Source organism: Cottoperca gobio, chromosome 22 (assembly GCF_900634415.1).
Source record: "Cottoperca gobio chromosome 22, fCotGob3.1, whole genome shotgun sequence".
In the NCBI taxonomy this organism is placed as follows: domain Eukaryota; kingdom Metazoa; phylum Chordata; class Actinopteri; order Perciformes; family Bovichtidae; genus Cottoperca; species Cottoperca gobio.
Window position 1 is genome coordinate 2,648,664 of NC_041376.1, and position 18,416 is coordinate 2,667,079.

The 18,416-nt window shown below is 40.9% G+C and overlaps 2 protein-coding genes across 3 annotated transcripts; both read right to left on the bottom strand.

The window, feature by feature from the left end:
* Positions 1-1,034: 1,034 nt before the first annotated feature.
* Positions 1,035-8,594, bottom strand: synj2bp (synaptojanin 2 binding protein). Of its 2 annotated transcripts, none has more exons than XM_029461294.1 (4): positions 8,379-8,594; positions 7,735-7,871; positions 3,766-3,858; positions 1,035-3,492 (listed from the first exon to the last, which is right to left on the bottom strand). In XM_029461294.1, the coding sequence occupies exons 1-4, from the start codon at positions 8,440-8,442 to the stop codon at positions 3,349-3,351; spliced, it is 438 nt and encodes a 145-aa protein (XP_029317154.1). In that variant the 5' UTR covers positions 8,443-8,594; the 3' UTR covers positions 1,035-3,348. The 2 variants fall into 2 exon arrangements, with proteins under 2 accessions (XP_029317154.1, XP_029317155.1); XM_029461295.1 differs by lacking the exon at positions 8,379-8,594 and adding an exon at positions 8,061-8,202.
* A 2,687-nt stretch (positions 8,595-11,281) lies between these two features.
* lgals3a (lectin, galactoside binding soluble 3a) lies at positions 11,282-17,630 on the bottom strand. The gene is made up of 6 exons (XM_029461435.1): positions 17,461-17,630; positions 16,845-16,862; positions 15,741-16,505; positions 13,846-13,934; positions 13,576-13,732; positions 11,282-11,905 (listed from the first exon to the last, which is right to left on the bottom strand). The coding sequence occupies exons 2-6, from the start codon at positions 16,857-16,859 to the stop codon at positions 11,750-11,752; spliced, it is 1,182 nt and encodes a 393-aa protein (XP_029317295.1). The 5' UTR covers positions 16,860-16,862; positions 17,461-17,630; the 3' UTR covers positions 11,282-11,749.
* Between the last annotated feature and the right edge of the window lie 786 nt (positions 17,631-18,416).

An 18,416-nucleotide genomic window follows, 5' to 3' on the forward strand; every position in this document is an offset into this window, starting at 1 on the left:
TGGACAGAAGCACATCTCCTCACCGGCTGCTGTGCACCAGGGTCCCGCTGAAAGATGCTTAATGTTCCGCTGAAGCCACGAGAACCGTTAAAAACCGTTACAATTCAAAATACACTTTATTTTTCATATCCGTTGGCAGCCAGTTATATCATTCATTTATGATTTTACAACCATTATATTATGCTAATAATAAAAGTATTAGCAATATAGTAATATTTAACTGTATTTTGGAGTTTTTGTCGCAATAGTGTCTCATTTTATTTTGGAAGGAAAAACCGTCAGAACGTATTCAACAACACTTTATTACATTTTTATTAAATAGTTTGGATGTTTAGCTCGTCAAAGTGCACTTTTGTGACTGACTACAACTCAAACGGGTTAATAATCTTTATTTAAATCTTTAATTAATGCAACATGTTTCGAGTTTTTTTTAATTTATATTATCTAAATAAATAAATAAAGCTGATTTACACATTCAGTTAACTATTATTACTTTATGATTTACCCCAATTATATTATACTTAAAATATGCAGTAGATTATGCATTATGGTAACATTTAACTGTGTTCGGAAAGGAATTTTGTCGCAAGTGTCCACTTTTATTTTGAAGGTAAACTGATCACATCCGGTTTTATGCTAACGTTAGCTAACTTTTTACATTTAGCTCCTGCCAACTCAAAACAATCTATTAAACTTTTTTCTAAATTTGTTTTGGTCAAAATTATGAGAAGACATACTTATTATCTATCATTTTGATTAAATAAATCTTACTTTGTAAATCAAGATTTTAACTCAAATTCAGAATCTCATAATTTAGATACGTCACACTTTTATTTATTAAATCTGTTTTAACAGTGAAGTAAGGTTTGGACTTTTTATATGATAATTTTGACTTAATTTAGACTTTCTATCTGATCTTAGTATCTCATAGCATTTTTCATTAACATGTTATTAACAGTATTTACAGATTGGAATATGTCTGCATTATGTACCTGACATTAAATTAAATGATTCAAATAAAAGTCAAAAGCAGGTGAATTCAACATGAATCTTTAATAAAGTAGGTGCTTGGATGTAAAACACACAATATTTTGCATAATTTACTTCTTAGTGTTTGTGATTTGTGTTTTCTGGCATACTGCACATATTCACAATCCCACTCAGCAGAGCGACATGAAATGTATTTACAGACAACAGGAGCCACATACAGTCAGACACAATTACATGATCGTTGCACTGCAGACTGACAAAACGTGGACAAACACACCCAGCGCCCACAATTCACTTATTCATCTGGTCTATGGAAGTTACTGGAGGAGGTCCATGATTGTGACTAGTGCAAAAAAACATTTGAAATTGTTGACCGCAACTCATTTCTTGACAAAACCTCTCTTTTACATTTCAGTATTAAGCTGTTGACCCTTCACACGCATGCACTGATTAGAAGAAGCACTGGGCTCAATGTAAAACAAAGATGGCGTCTCTCAGGCTGAGCGTTAAGAGAACATATATTTGAGGAATGATTTGTTTCTCAGACCGACACTTCATAATAAACTTTTAAAGAATACATCTGCTGATAAAGTATATTAGAGACCAACAATTAAGTGATTTTAAAAACACATCACTGTCGCACCGCTCGACATGATGACAGAAAACATGGAAGTATTTTGGGTCCGTCACATAAACTCGTCCTGCTGCTGTAAATACTCACTACAGCTCCAAATATGTATTAATCCGCAGCTGAAAATAGTCCCCAACACGTGCACTATTTGCTAAAGACTACAGTACCCAGCTGTTTTAGGAACCTAGAGCCTTTTTTCAAAATCAAACTATATATTTGTGACGTGTTGTTACAGATTTACGGCTGAAAGTATTGCGAGTGTTGATTTTATGGGATTTGACAAGAAGAACTAGAGATGATCGGCAGCGACGTCCTTTAACTTAAAGCATTGATAGAGTGCTGCAGGAGGACGTATTTCTGAAGTCAGCATCGCACTGGTTCCCTCCACAGAAAGCCAACATGGTTTTTATTCTGGATTCTGGAATATTGCAGAAAATAAGATCTGTGGCAAACATTTGGTATTTACACGTTCTGTTTTGCGAGATAATCTAGCTAACGTTAAGGCCTTTACACGCAGGGGGCGTTTCATTTGCTCATCGATATATTTATTTGAACTGTTTTTGTAATGAATACTTTCACACTGAGCACAAACACAACTCTTCCTCTTCCTCTTCCTCTTCTGAGCTTTCCTTCACAAATTAGGCATAAAAAATAAAACAGGTTGAGTTGCGCTTAAATGTTTGAGGATTATAAAACACGTAGACGAGAAACTTTATTACTTTCAACCTTGACAAACGCAGATCCACTGCTTCCGTTTCTACCTTTCACAAAAACCCCCCCGAGATATAATATTCACAGGAGAGGATTTTACTTGCCACGCCCCCGGAACTACAGCAGTCACATGACTTCACCACCGCTAAGCTAAAGGCGGCTAATGTTCACGTGTTACAATCCGCCTTATTAAGACACGTACAAGCTTCAACACTCAGCAGTGGGGAACGAAACGTTAAAATCTCTCCAGCTCGTTATAACCACAGACCTGATTTCACACATTTAAAAAACCATCGGCTTCGAGGCGAGGGAGCCGGAAGTGTGACAGTGCCGACTCAGTCGCGTGTTTTAGACTCGTTCCTGCAGCTCTCTGGTCGCAGTGGCTTGATTTTCACTTTGATCACGATAAGGAGCGACAAGAAGAAGAAGAAGAAGAAGAAGAAGAAGAAGAAGAAGAAGAAGAAGGCACTCTGAAGTCCGTTAGTTTGTTGCATTAGCTGCAGCCTGTTTCCAGCTCCTCCCGTGATTCTGTGCATCAGTGCAAAATGAAAATCAAGCCATTAATATTTAAACCCGGACAAACTGACAGCACAGCGAGCTCCTCTCCTCACATCTGCCACTCGGGATGGAGGTGCAGACCGAACACAACGCTGACTTTCAGGAAACGGACCCTGAAGCCCGTCGGACTCACTCGACCCGAGGGTTTAATATTATTCTGCGTGCAGCGGCAGTGTACGGGCTCGGCCCAGCAGCAGGATGTGCATCCTTCTTCTGCTCCGTTCAATCACCATTTAAAGTAATCTGTGCTCAGAGAGCGTCCTCTTGCATAGGGAAGGGTGTCGAGAAGCTACCCGCACTCACATTATACACGCGGAGAAACTCCACCAGATACTAATCACAAAAGAAAATAATAATAAGTCTACAGTTTTAGAGTTTGTTCCCTCTTTCGGTTCTTTGGCCTTTAGCAAAGTTTTCCATCTTAAAAATAATATACAGACGGCACAACGCCGGCTTCGTTAAAAGTGCTTCTTAAGGTGTCGCATGTAAATGAATGCAAAGAAGGCGGCGGCTCCCGCTAACGCAGCCAGTAATCCCAGAGAAGACGCAGACGGCGTGTGCTCCGGCTGCGGGCCTGTGGGTCCGTTTGTGAGATGGGGAAACTGCAAGACACAGACACACAAACAACAACACATCAAACGTCCACCAACTGCAGTTATTAAAGGGTTAATGTGCTGAATTCATCTTCACGAGTTGTGACTTCAGGGCGAGATGAAGCTGCGAGCATCCTGACACACCAGCTCCACATCGTTTGTACTCGTGTACCGTTATTTATACTTTGATAGCGTTTCATTATTATTATTTCTTATACATCTTGCACGTTCTGCTGAGCTAAAGACAATTTTCCACTGTGGTGGAAGCTTCATGTCTCTCACCTTCAGCACGCTGAGCTCCACGTCCTCGCCTGCGGTCCTGAACAGATCCACTGTAGCTCTGTGCATCAGATCCTTCAGCTTCACTCCGTTGATCTACAAGAACAACAACAATGAGCAAGTGCTTTTTTATTCTCCATAACTGTTACTGCAGTTAATCATTAGTTTCACTCTCAACTAGACCTGGGTGATTCAACTAATTCTATTTTCAATTAAGACTCTTCAGTGGATCCAAAACGTTGCAGCACATGTTGACAAGAACCAGGAAACATCGTATTACTCACATTCTAGCTTCTCTGCACCGGCTCCAGAACCACATTTAAAATCCTTCTCCTCACAGTAACCTCATAACCCCACTACAGCACTGCGCTCCCAGAATGCATTGTTCTTTGTGGTTCCTAGAGTCTCTAAAAGTACAATGGGAGCCAGAGCGTCAAAGCTCCTCTCCTGTGGAACCAGCTCTCAGTTTGTGTTCTGAAGGCAGACACCCTCTCCACATCTAAGAGCAGGATAAAGAATTTCCTCTCTGATAAAGCTTATAGTTAGGGCTGGCTCAGGCTTGCCAGCCCCTAATTATGCTGCTATAGGCTTAGACTGCCGGGGGACTTACACTCTCCCTCTCTATTTGACTGCATTCATGTCCCTTAAATGTTACTAACTGTGTCTCTCATCGGTCATGTTGTCTCTATTAAAGTTTACGTCTGGATCCTGAATCGTGGCTGCGCCTGCTGCTGCGCCTGCTGCTGCGCCTGCTGCTGCGCCTGCTGCGCCTGCTGCTGCGCCTGCTGCTGCGCCTGCTGCTGCGCCTGCTGCTGCGCCTGCTGCTGCGCCTGCTGCTGCGCCTGCTGCTGCGCCTGCCTGCTGCTGCCTGAGGCCCACGTTATTATTGTTATGGATTGTCTATGTTGTATTTGTACCATGTTGTTTATCCTGTACACACGACATCTACTGCACGTCTGTCCGTCCTGGGAGAGGGATCCCTCCTCAGTCTCTCCCTGAGGTTTACAACATTTTTCTCCTTTAATTATGGGGTTTCTTTTAGGAAGTTTTTCCTTGTGCGCTGTGAGGGAGTGAGGACAGAGGGTGTAAGGACAGAGGGTCTAAGGACAGAGGGTCTAAGGACAGAGGGTCTGAGGACCGAGGGTCTGAGGACCGAGGGTGTAAGGACAGAGGGTGTAAGGACAGAGGGTGTAAGGACAGAGGGTGTAAGGACAGAGGGTCTAAGGACAGAGGGTGTAAGGACAGAGGATGTAAGGACAGAGGGGCTAAGGACAGAGGGTCTAAGGACAGAGGATGTAAGGACAGAGGGGCTAAGGACAGAGGATGTAAGGACAGAGGGTCTAAGGACAGAGGGTTCTAAGGACAGAGGGTCTAAGGACAGAGGGTCTGAGGACCGAGGGTGTAAGGACAGAGGGTGTAAGGACAGAGGGTGTAAGGACAGAGGGTCTAAGGACAGAGGGTCTGAGGACAGTGGGTCTGAGGACCGAGGGTCTGAGGACAGAGGGTGTAAGGACAGAGGGTGTAAGGACAGAGGGTGTAAGGACAGAGGGTCTAAGGACAGAGGGTGTAAGGACAGAGGGTCTGAGGACAGAGGGTCTGAGGACAGAGGGTCTAAGGACAGAGGGTGTAAGGACAGAGGGTGTAAGGACAGAGGGGCTAAGGACAGAGGGGCTAAGGACAGAGGGTCTAAGGACAGAGGGGCTAAGGACAGAGGGGCTAAGGACAGAGGGTCTAAGGACAGAGGGTGTAAGGACAGAGGGTGTAAGGACAGAGGGTCTAAGGACAGAGGATGTAAGGACAGAGGGTCTAAGGACAGAGGGTGTAAGGACAGAGGGTCTAAGGACAGAGGGTGTAAGGACAGAGGGTCTGAGGACAGAGGGTCTAAGGACAGAGTGTGTAAGGACAGAGGGTGTAAGGACAGAGGGTGTAAGGACAGAGGGTGTAAGGACAGAGGGTCTAAGGACAGAGGGTGTAAGGACAGAGGGTCTGAGGACAGAGGGTCTAAGGACAGAGGGTCTAAGGACAGAGGGTGTAAGGACAGAGGGTGTAAGGACAGAGGGTCTAAGGACAGAGGGTGTAAGGACAGAGGGTCTAAGGACAGAGGGTCTAAGGACAGAGGGTCTAAGGACAGAGGGTGTAAGGACAGAGGGTGTAAGGACAGAGGGTCTAAGGACAGAGGGTCTAAGGACAGAGGGGCTAAGGACAGAGGGTGTAAGGACAGAGGGGGTAAGGACAGAGGGTCTAAGGACAGAGGGTGTAAGGACAGAGGGTCTAAGGACAGAGGGTCTAAGGACAGAGGGTCTAAGGACAGAGGGTCTAAGGACAGAGGGTCTGAGGACCGAGGGTCTGAGGACCGAGGGTGTAAGGACAGAGGGTGTAAGGACAGAGGGTGTAAGGACAGAGGGTGTAAGGACAGAGGGTCTAAGGACAGAGGGTGTAAGGACAGAGGATGTAAGGACAGAGGGGCTAAGGACAGAGGGTCTAAGGACAGAGGATGTAAGGACAGAGGGGCTAAGGACAGAGGATGTAAGGACAGAGGGTCTAAGGACAGAGGGTTCTAAGGACAGAGGGTCTAAGGACAGAGGGTCTGAGGACCGAGGGTGTAAGGACAGAGGGTGTAAGGACAGAGGGTGTAAGGACAGAGGGTCTAAGGACAGAGGGTCTGAGGACAGTGGGTCTGAGGACCGAGGGTCTGAGGACAGAGGGTGTAAGGACAGAGGGTGTAAGGACAGAGGGTGTAAGGACAGAGGGTCTAAGGACAGAGGGTGTAAGGACAGAGGGTCTGAGGACAGAGGGTCTGAGGACAGAGGGTCTAAGGACAGAGGGTGTAAGGACAGAGGGTGTAAGGACAGAGGGGCTAAGGACAGAGGGCTAAGGACAGAGGGTCTAAGGACAGAGGGGCTAAGGACAGAGGGGCTAAGGACAGAGGGTCTAAGGACAGAGGGTGTAAGGACAGAGGGTGTAAGGACAGAGGGTCTAAGGACAGAGGATGTAAGGACAGAGGGTCTAAGGACAGAGGGTGTAAGGACAGAGGGTCTAAGGACAGAGGGTGTAAGGACAGAGGGTCTGAGGACAGAGGGTCTAAGGACAGAGTGTGTAAGGACAGAGGGTGTAAGGACAGAGGGTCTAAGGACAGAGGGTGTAAGGACAGAGGGTGTAAGGACAGAGGGTCTAAGGACAGAGGGTGTAAGGACAGAGGGTCTGAGGACAGAGGGTCTAAGGACAGAGGGTCTAAGGACAGAGGGTGTAAGGACAGAGGGTGTAAGGACAGAGGGTCTAAGGACAGAGGGTCTAAGGACAGAGGGTCTAAGGACAGAGGGTGTAAGGACAGAGGGTCTAAGGACAGAGGGGGTAAGGACAGAGGGTGTAAGGACAGAGGGTCTAAGGACAGAGGGGGGGTAAGGACAGAGGGTATAAGGACAGAGGGTCTAAGGACAGAGGGTGTAAGGGACAGAGGGTCTAAGGACAGAGGGTGTAAAGACAGAGGGGGTAAGGACAGAGGGTCTAAGGACAGAGGGTGTAAGGACAGAGGGTCTAAGGACAGAGGGGGTAAGGACAGAGGGTGTAAGGACAGAGGGTCTAAGGACAGAGGGTCTAAGGACAGAGGGGGTAAGGACAGAGGGTGTAAGGACAGAGGGTCTAAGGACAGAGGGTCTAAGGACAGAGGGTGTAAGGACAGAGGGTCTAAGGACAGAGGGTCTAAGGACAGAGGGTGTAAGGACAGAGGGGGTCATATGTACAGTCTGTAAACACTGAGACAGATGTGTCATTGGTGATATTGGGAAATATAAATAAAATGTGATCGATAAACCAAATAAAACGCAGTTACCTTGATTAAAATGACACATTTCTCTCTTAGATCACGTAAATACTATAACTATAAACTATAAACTATAACTATAAACATATAACATGTGTCCGGTCGTTTGGAGACATTTTAATGCGGGAATGTTAAAAGTGGACTTTAATCACCGCCAGGATCTTGTCCCCCTCCTGGAGTCTTCCGTCCAGTCCAGCAGCTCCATCTTCTTTAATTTTGGACACAAATATTCCGTTGTCATTCTCCAGATAGGGCTGGTCCACCCCCCCGACTATATTGAATCCCAAGCCTAAAGAAAACACACGAGCATGAGACAGAGGATTGTGAGGGTCATTGTTTACCTGATTCAATCATAGCGTTTATCTCAGTGGAGCAAAGTACAAGAGGCATCCTCCAACAGACACACAGCAACGTGTTGCAGACACACAGCAACGTGTTGCAGACACACAGCAACGTGTTGCAGACACGTGTCACTCACACATCAAGATGAACTTTCTGCCATGTCTTCAGTGAGACAGTTAGTGACAGGCCGACTCTCACTTTTAAACACTTCCCCAGCTCATAAATCTTTATTACACCAACACGTAAGAGCTCAGCCAGCGTCCACAACACAAGTCCTCTACTTTTAATACACGATAACACAAATTAAAATGACGTACTGTTATTTTTTTATACGCAAATTAGCCGTTAGCTTCAGGATACACACTTAGCTTGACAGCGTTGATTTTTGCTGCTACGTAGCTAAGCTAGTCGATGCTAACTGTGCGTCAAGTTATCCGGTCCGTGCTCTTCTTACCTGCCGAGCCTCGCTTCAGCTTGATGTCCACCATGTTGGGTGAGGAGGGCAGGGAGCCATTCATTTTGTCAAGACAGCAAACGATTAAAATGCGTCTTGAGACGAAAGGGACAAACTATTTATCTGAAGGTGAACTCATTGAAGAGTTTCGATTTGCTTCCTCCGGTGCAGTCGGTGGTTTGTGGTTGTGCTGCCCCCTAACGGGCAGCGGCGGAACTGCAGGCCGACCTTTGAATTACAGCGCAGGGAGGCGCGTCAGAAAGGCAAAGTACTGATATGAATATAAGATATAAATGAGCTGTGAGTGACATGTGAACAAAGCCCTCTGCACAAAGCTTCAGAATATAGAGAGGAATGAAAGTGGAAAGTTTGGTGTATGTAAGTGCTGCTGAAGTGGAGACTTCTGCTGAAGAGTGTGACACAACACAAGTTTATATTACAAGTGTTCATGTTTAAATATAAACATTATGTATTATAACATTCATACATGTTGTGCACACTGCAGGTGAATAAAACAGGGCGGCTGTGGCTCAGGAGGTAGAGTGGTCGTCCACCGGTCGTCAGCATGTCAAAGTGTCCTTGGGCAAGATCCTGAATATCTGATACCTCCAGATGGCCTGTGGAGCCTCTGACTGTATGAATGGGTGAACGCTGACATGTGTTGTAAAGCACTTTGAGTGATCGTAAAGATTGGAAAAGATCTATATCAAAGCAGTCCAACAGTCCAACATCTAACTAATAGATATCAGTCGTACCTGGAGTGTCTCGCAGCTTTCATTCATAACCCTTTAAGTACTTCTTTCTTTTATCATTTGTGTTTATATTTAAAACAATATTTGAGAAATGATGATGTCTTTATAAACAGAAAGTGTTTTGAATAAAAAGTCAAAGCAAATCACTAAAGATAATCCTTCTACTGAACATACATGTTTCTTTTTACTTCAACACAATATATGAAAAGACTATTTTCTAATCTATCGTATGTTTTTAATGAGACAATAACTTTACTTACTTTCTATTTATTCATGCTAACCCCTGGCTTGTTGTTACTTTGTACCTTTTACATTATATATTAATCACTTTATAATTATTATTACTATTACTTGAAGTAATTTATTTAACTCCTTTTTGACCATTTTTCCAAAGAATGCACATCAAAATAAATAAATAATATTATTTCTAATAAATAATATCTATAATAAATAATATTATTTATAGAAATAATATATTTATTAGAAATAAGATTATTTATTAGAAATATATCTATAATAAATAATATTATTTCTAATAAATAATATTATTTATTATAAATAATATTATTTCTAATAAATAATATTATTTCTAATAAATAATATTATTTATAATAAATAATATTATTTCTAATAAATAATATTATTTATAATATGGCCTTAAATTAAAGGGGAAAAACAAATATTGGCCAAAGTTAAACTAAAGTGACTGATTGTATTCAGTTTATTCAGATCCACTCCAAGACGTTACGTCGTCCTCGCCCCATGATGTCGGTAGTTTTTAGGTAACCCTGCTGACAAACTGAAATAATATAATATATAGATTAAATACATTGTGATGCATCAAATACTCATAAATAAAATAATTATAAAACATTTTGGGGTAAAAAATAAAGCGTGAACAGGGAAACTAGTATTTATTATGTGCACAGCTCATGAAACGTGTACAACACTCTGAATCACGCAGCATCAGGTTGTTGACCTTTATTTTAGAAGCATAGATCATCTCAAAATATTGTACCACAGTTCTCTTTGGCAACATCCTCGTATTGCAATTTCAGCCTCACTTTTTCACCATTAGATTTGACTTCAACATGAAATCAATTCTTCGTAAGGCGTCACGCGACCCTCCAGTGCGAGAAGCTCGGGAGGAAGAATACTGAAGAAACCGATATATAAATACATTTTAAGAAACTGCGTCATTAACCTGCTGAATGTTACCAGGTCGGAGAGGAAGGAGACGTTTCAGCGTCACTCTTCTCATGCATTACGAAGCTTATCTTGATAGAAAGGACAGAACTAAATACAGCGTGCTCGTGGAAGTACGTTCCACTGGGCCTACGATCTTTCATTAGGTATAAATGAGTGTTTCCTTCACGGGGACAGGTCACGGTAAAATCAAGACGCTCATTTATCCTCCTGCCTGGGGAGAAATGTCAACACAACATTGTGTTGGTGTCGAGTGACGGAGATATCAGGAGGAACTGTTCTTTCTACCGAACTACAGCCGCCAACCAGTGAGCAGGAGTAGATGCACGCTTCCCTCTGCGTAGTGATACGTTAGAAAAAAGTAGTTCCTGCATGAAACTGCTCACATCACGCTGCGTGGATCAGGTTTAAAAAAAAAGTTAGGCTTTTCATGCCTTATGAGAGTGAAGTGCAGATTGTGAAAGGGGGAGAGAGGGGGGGGGGGGGAACGACATACAGCAAATGGCTGCAGGTCGGACTCGAACCTGTGGCCGCTGTGGCGAGGACTCAGCCTTTATATACGGGACGCCCCGCGTGTGGATCATCTTAAATAACCGGGTCATGATTTCTGGAAAGAGACGTTGCTGTTGACTTTTTAAAATGTATTCTTTGCCGTGTGTGTGTGTCTGTGTGTGTGTCTGTGCGTGTGTCTGTGTTGTCTGTGTTGTGTGTGTGTATGTGTGTATGTGTGTCTGTGTGTGTGTGTGTGTCTGTGTGTCTGTGTGTCTGTGCGTGTGTCTGTGTCTGTGTGTGTCTGTGTGTCTGTCTGTGTGTGTGTGTGTCTGTGTGTCTGTCTGTCTGTCTGTCTGTCTGTCTGTGTGTCTGTATGTCTGTCTGTGTCTGTGTGTCTGTGTGTCTGTCTGTCTGTCTGTGTGTGTCTGTGTGTGTGTGTGTGTGTCTGTCTGTCTGTGTGTGTGTGTGTGTGTGTGTGTGTGTGTGTGTGTGTGTGTCTGTGTGTCTGTGTGTGTGTGTCTGTGTGTGTGTGTGTGTGTGTGAAGCTCCTGCATCAACAACTTGAAATAGAAATAATAACTCAACAGGATAGACATGTTAAGGATCGTCACTTTAACTCTCGTACGTATGTTTCCAGAAATACGACGAAACCCTCGAGATTCATAAATAACTTTACAGGTAAGAACAAGATGGACTTTTGATTTTGTGGTGAACTGTCCCTTTAAAGCGTTTTAAATTCACTACTCTGATAATGTTACGGGTTAGAATATATTGGGTCGTGAGTTGCAAAACAAAAGAGAGAAATCATCCAGCAAAACCAAAAGAAAGGATTATATGTGCAGACCTGCGGAAACGTGCCGTAACGACGAGCGGCAGGTGAGCAAAGAGCGCAGGTGTTTCAGACGCTCGGCTGGTTCTGATTCAGATCATGTTGGGGGTCGCGCCGTGCAGCACGATGTCTCCTGTCACTCGCAGCAGGGTCACTTCCTCCAGCCCCCCCACTCTGTGCTCGTACTCCAGCAGGTGGTTGCCGTCCACCGCCACCTTAAACGAGTCCTCCTCCACCAGGATCTTCAGCTGGAACACAAACGAGTTGCCAACACAAGCCGTTATCTCCAGGAACGCCAAGCTGAGGGCGAGGTTACTTCAGGAGGGTTATATTCAGAGCTTTCATTATAAGGAGATAGTAGATATATATAATTAATATGTATAGAGATACAAAGAGACAGAGAGAGAGATAGAGAGAGATAGATAGATAATAGAGAGATAAAGATAGAATATACAATATGAGACAGAGAGATGTATGTAGAAGATAGGTAATAGACAATAGAGGAAATAGGAGAGATATAGAGAGAATATGATGATATATAAGATAAGAGATATAATGATATAAAAGAGATTATATATACACTATATATGAGAAACATAGATAGAATGATAAGATATATATAAAGATATGAAGAATAAGATATACAACATATAGATATAGAAATTAGAGAAATATACATATAATATATATATATATATATATGTGTTAGTATATACACATAATATATACACACTATATATATACACACATATATATATATATATATATATGTGTATATATATACACATATACATATATATATACACATATATTTATATGTATATATATATATATATACATATATATATATTATATATATATGTATATATATATACATATATATATATATTATATATATATATATATATGCATATGCATATATATATATATATATATATATATATATATGCATATGCATATATATCTATATATATATATATATATATATATGCCATATATATATATATATATATATATATATATATCTATATATAGGCATATATATAAGATATATATATATAGATATATATACTCTATATATATATATATATATCTATATATATATGCATATATATATATATATATATATATATATATATATATATATATATATATATATATAGATATATATGCATAATATATATATATAAATATATGCATATATATATATATATATATGCATATATATAGGCATTAATTATATATATATATTATATATATATGATATATATATATATTATATATATATATGCATATAGAGATAGATATATAATATATATATATATATATATATATATAAAGATAATATATAAGATATATCATATATATATATATATATATATATATATAATATATAGATAGATATATATATGCATATATAGATTTACACACATATACATATATATATATATATATAGATGTATATGTATATATCTATATATATATTATTGTATATATATATTATATACACATATACACATACATATATATAATCTGTGTCCACTTAATTATTTGGTTTTTCAGTGCATTTCGGGACCTTCTTGGACTTAAATTGCTTCCGAGTTATTTAAACAGTTTGGGTCACACTGAAACCACTCCTCCTCCTCTCAAACCCACTGAGTGACGAGAACACGAGTGCAGCTCCATGTGGATCCACCCGGAGCACAAACACCTTCAGACACACTAATAATAATAATAATAATAATAATAATAATAATAATAATAATAATAATAATCATAATAATAATAATAATCATAATTCATGTGCAGGTGGAGGTGACTCTGTTTCAGCTTCTTCGCTGTGATGTGAGGGTTTATAACTGACGCACGCTTTGAGCTTTTAGTCTTCGCTACAGTTGTAATTACTAAAACACGTCACCTCAAAGCGGCGTCCCTGAGCGAAGGGGAAGCCTGCGTCCCTCTCCTCCGGCCCCCAGCATCCTCCCAGGTTGGAGTTTCTGACGATGGTTTGCTGATTAAATCGAGGATTGAAGTGAAACACGACATCTGGACCTTTAATGAAGTCGATTTGGAACCTGCAGCAGGAAACATAAAATAGAAAACGACTCATTCTTCCAGCGTCCAAGAGATCAACGAGGCTTAAATACAAAATGAATCCAGCAGAAGAGAAGCAGGAGGGCGCTCGTACCTGTCTGCACCGGGAACGGGCTCCCCGTCTATTGTGATTACAAGCTGAGGCATGATCCCAGCAGGAAGTGGGAGATCAAACGGCACCATCTGTATGAAATATTTACACTTTTAACTCCAGACAATATATTTAACATGTTTAGAAATGAGGTAAAAAAAATGCAAAATGAGAAATTGTGATTGACTGTTTATTAGGAAAACATACAAAGAAAAAGGTTCCTGTTGAATAATATCCAGGTCACACGTCTCACGTCTCACTGATATCTACGTAAACAGCCATAACTTCTTATTGTCGGGGTTAAACATTATTCAAAACTTCCACCCTGCCCACATTCTTATTAACGCAACACCCACATGATTCATCTGCTCCGTTTACACTCTGACGTCGTTCACGATGACACAACGTAAAAACATTTCATCAAGTCATCAACTGTACAAACTGACCTCCGAGCAACACCAGAGAAAACAAAAGAGCTTTTAATTATAAGCATTTACAGAAGTGACAGATATGTGGAGAGAATGACGAGCAAACACTTTTTCATCCAACTGTGATTTTATCAGAGAATATAAAACATTCAACACGAGTTTCTGTGAAATCATATTGCACTATAATCAAACAATACATGGCCAGGCAGACTTTAAATAACTGTTTACGGTGTAATAGCCACGTCTTCACGGAGCCTAATCAAAGCGCACGATGATTCTGGAAGGGATGTCCGTGTCCGACTGAAAACTTGAGTTCATTGCTTTCAATTATACGGTGGATTATATCTGGGCTGAAAGACAAGAATACAGTTTTTATGACTATGTTTGAATGTTTATTGATTCTGATTTGATGTTTTGCTTTGCACCACAGCAGAGCCCAAGATACAGACAAACGTGCCCTCCTGCAGTAACCCCACCAAGAAGAAGCTATTTCCCCACCAGCTGCACGACACCAGTGAAGAATCAGAAGAACTTAACATGTATATTAGTGCCCCCCCCCGACGCTGACATTTAAAGATTTATTCTTGTTGTTTTTTGCATCTGATAAATTACTACGATTTAATAATAATAAAAATGGGACACAGAATTGCCACCGTTATTGTCTCTGTTCATATTCTGTGAACTCATTTTAAATTTAGAAAAATGTATAAACTAAGTAAGGTCCACGGGTATAATATATATATATATATATATATATATATATAGAGAGATATATATATATCTATCTATCTATCTATCTATCTATCTATCTATCTATCTATCTATCTATATATCTATAGATATATATCTATATATCTATAGATATATATCTATATATCTATAGATATATATATATAGTATATATATAGAGAGAGATATAGAGATATATATCTATATCTATATCTATATATATATATATATATATATATATATATATATATATATAGAGATATAGAGATATATATCTATATATATAGAGATATAGAGAAGATCTATATGATATTCGATATAGATAGAGATAGAGATATATATATAGAATAGAAAGATAGAGATATAGATAGCAGATAGATATATCTATCGATCTATCTATCTATCTAGCTATCTATCTATCTATCTATCGATCTATCTATCTATCTATCTATCTATCTATCTATCTATATATATATATATATATATATATATATATATATATGTATATTTAAAAGTAACCTTAAAATAAAATGTACAAATTAGTTTTCAGATTTGTAAACTAAACAACTGATAATCGTCCTGACAGCAGGCGACCTGCTGCAGAGACGCTGGAAGACATTTACAAACGTAAAGCCCAAAGACTGAAGCCCAGAGAGACGCCGCAGCACCAGAGCACAAACACAGCAGCAGAGAGACGCAGCAGAGAGCAAGCCACATGAAGTTTAATGTACGGTTACTCACCATCATGCCTCCTGGAGCGGCAGGCCCACCGTATGGGCCCATAGGTCCGGGGCCAGGTCCGAAGGGGCCGGGGGCAGCGGGGAAGCCTCCGGCTGCAGGGGGGCCCCATGACCCAGAGGGGATTGGGGGGAAGCCTCCAGCAGGGAATGCTGGGAAAGCGCCTGGGCCAGCTGTAGGGGGGAATGCACCCGGACCACCGGGCCCGTACATCCCATTGCCGCCTCCTGGCTGACTTCCTGGGTAAGGCACATTCTGATACGGCCCGGGGGGGGCTCCGGGGCCAGAGGAAAACGGTCCAGTTGGGTAAGGAACAGGGCCTCCAGGTAGCTGTCCTGGAGCTCCTTCAGGTGGGTACTGCCCGGGATACTGCCCGGGATACTGCCCGGGGTACTGCCCAGGAAATTGCCCGGGGAACTGCCCGGGGGCTCCAGGGCTGGAGGGGAACTGCCCTGGGGCTCCTGGTGCAGGCGGGTATTGTCCAGGTATCCCAGGCCCGGGGGGGAACCCGCCAGGTGCAGAAGGAGGTCCTGGGTATTGCCCTGGTGCTCCAGGACCAGAGTGGTATGGGAACTGCCCCGGTGCCCCCGGGCCAGATGATCCACCAGCATAGTCACCAGGAGCGGAGGGCTGGGAGGGGGCTCCTGGGGCTGAACCCGGCCATCCTGGGTTTGCAGGTGGTGGATGGTTGCCGGCAGGAGCAGACGGGTTAGTGATCCCTATATTCTTCGCCTTGCTTGGGCTGTCGTCTCCTAAAGCATCTGTCAGCTACAGAAGAGACAAAGGGAAGTGTCTGAATCATGAACGCAAGTTACGATTATTTTCATTATCGATTAATCAGAAGATTATATTCTAGAATAATCGATTAGTCTCTTGAATGAAATGTCAGAAAATAGTGAAAGATGTCCGTCCCAGTTTCTCAGAGTCGAAGGTGATGCCTTCAAATGTCTTGTTGTCAAAGATATTCACTTTAATATGATGTGAAACAGTAAAGCTGGAAACATTTAATGATAACCGATGATCAAAATAGTTGGTGATTATTTTTCTCTCCATCAACTAATCATCTGTAGACAATAAGCAGTACAATTGTGCAATCTTTAAACTCACCGAGAAATCTGCCATGATCTAAAAGAAACACACAAAACAAGATGACACAACTTTAAATTATGAGGAAGTTGTTACAACCAAATAATCAATAATATTAAATTCAACCTTTATTTACTTCTCAAACACATTCAGGCCTGGACCCTGGTTTTCACATTACAACACAAAACACCAACATGACCGAAGCACAAACACCAACATGAATAATACCAGGACAGAAGAAGAACACACACATCAACATGGTTAAAGCAACATTAGGATGTGAGTGTCCCACAGCTTCCAGGAGTTCTTCAGTAAAGTGCGTTGCAGGTTGTTGGAGTTGGAACAAGCTGTCAGACACAGCAGGGCTTCACAGGCTGAGTAATAGCAGAGCAAATGTTTCCATCCCCGGAAAACAAAACACATTTGGGCACAGCCGAAGTGTCTCCAGCGAACTGAAACCCCCCCACGACGAGCTACACCGACGCTCCGCGGACTGCACAGTGTTACATGTCGAGTTTACTGATAGTTGGCTACCGACCAAGCTAGCAGCAGCTAACTGTTAGTTAAATGGTTAGCTCGTTTGTTTATTTTAGCTCATCGGTGTTAAAAGAGAATAAAAACATATATTTAATGTTACCTCTCAGAAGATGAACTCCTCTCGGGTGATGTGTGAGGAACAGTGATGATTTATCCAGCGGCTGGAGAAAGTTAGCCAGCTAATTCAGCCTTCCGAGGCATAAAACTACAAGCTAACGGCGGATCTGCTCTCACAACTACAACTCTGGACAAGGAAGGACACGCGCTTCAGTGATGACGTATTCTGAAGGATAGGCGCGTTCCGCAGCACACGCGCGCACACACACGCGCACATACTGTACACACCCTAAAAACTAAAACAGTTAAATTAAAGTATAAGAAAATAAGAGCGTGACGAGTCTGTGACAAAACAATGTTAAAGTCACAAATAAAACAAAACATTTATAAATTGACGATTAATGTAATTCTTTATAATAATAGTATTAATAAACGTTATAATAATAATAATAATAATAATAATAATAATAATAATAATAATAATAATAATAATAATAATAATAATAATAATAATAATAAACTTCATTTACAGAGCACGTATCAAAAGAAAGTGAAAAGGGCTTCACAGAGAGAAAAATAAAATAGTAAATAATATTAATAAAATCTGATAAAATGATGTTTTTAGAAGACATACTTTTACGGAATAGACATTACAGCCGCTTTTTATTCTGCAGTGTCAAGTTCTTTATTAACAATGCTCATTAAATATGTATTAAACAAGGGAAATCACGCAAATTAAAGCAAAAATCAACTAATACTTATATATTATTATAGGTTTAGTATATAAAGTAATTAAAATGAGCTCCACCTTTACCAGCTGCAACAATAATGTAATGCACACAATAACGCATCAGTAATTATAATCCAGTAATATAATTATTCTACATAAAGACTACTTTTACTGCTAACACTTGTGTACTTTTACTTTGTTAATAATGTGTAACTATAGTTGTTGGGTAGTTTGATCTATAACATGTGTATAAAAACTTAATAACTAGC

Excerpts from the sequence above, each read along its gene's own strand:
- synj2bp (XM_029461294.1), bottom strand. The coding sequence starts at position 8,442 with ATGAATGGCTCCCTGCCCTCCTCACCCAACATGGTGGACATCAAGCTG. Across the intron at positions 3,859-7,734 it reads AGGGGGACAAGATCCTGGCG|ATCAACGGAGTGAAGCTGAA; the intron begins GTGATTAAAGTC and ends TTGTTCTTGTAG. Across the intron at positions 3,493-3,765 it reads TGGAGCTCAGCGTGCTGAAG|TTTCCCCATCTCACAAACGG; the intron begins GTGAGAGACATG and ends TGTGTCTTGCAG.
- lgals3a (XM_029461435.1), bottom strand. Across the intron at positions 13,935-15,740 it reads CCGCTCCAGGAGGCATGATG|ATGGTGCCGTTTGATCTCCC; the intron begins GTGAGTAACCGT and ends TATTTCATACAG. Across the intron at positions 11,906-13,575 it reads CTCAGGGACGCCGCTTTGAG|CTGAAGATCCTGGTGGAGGA; the intron begins GTGACGTGTTTT and ends TTTGTGTTCCAG.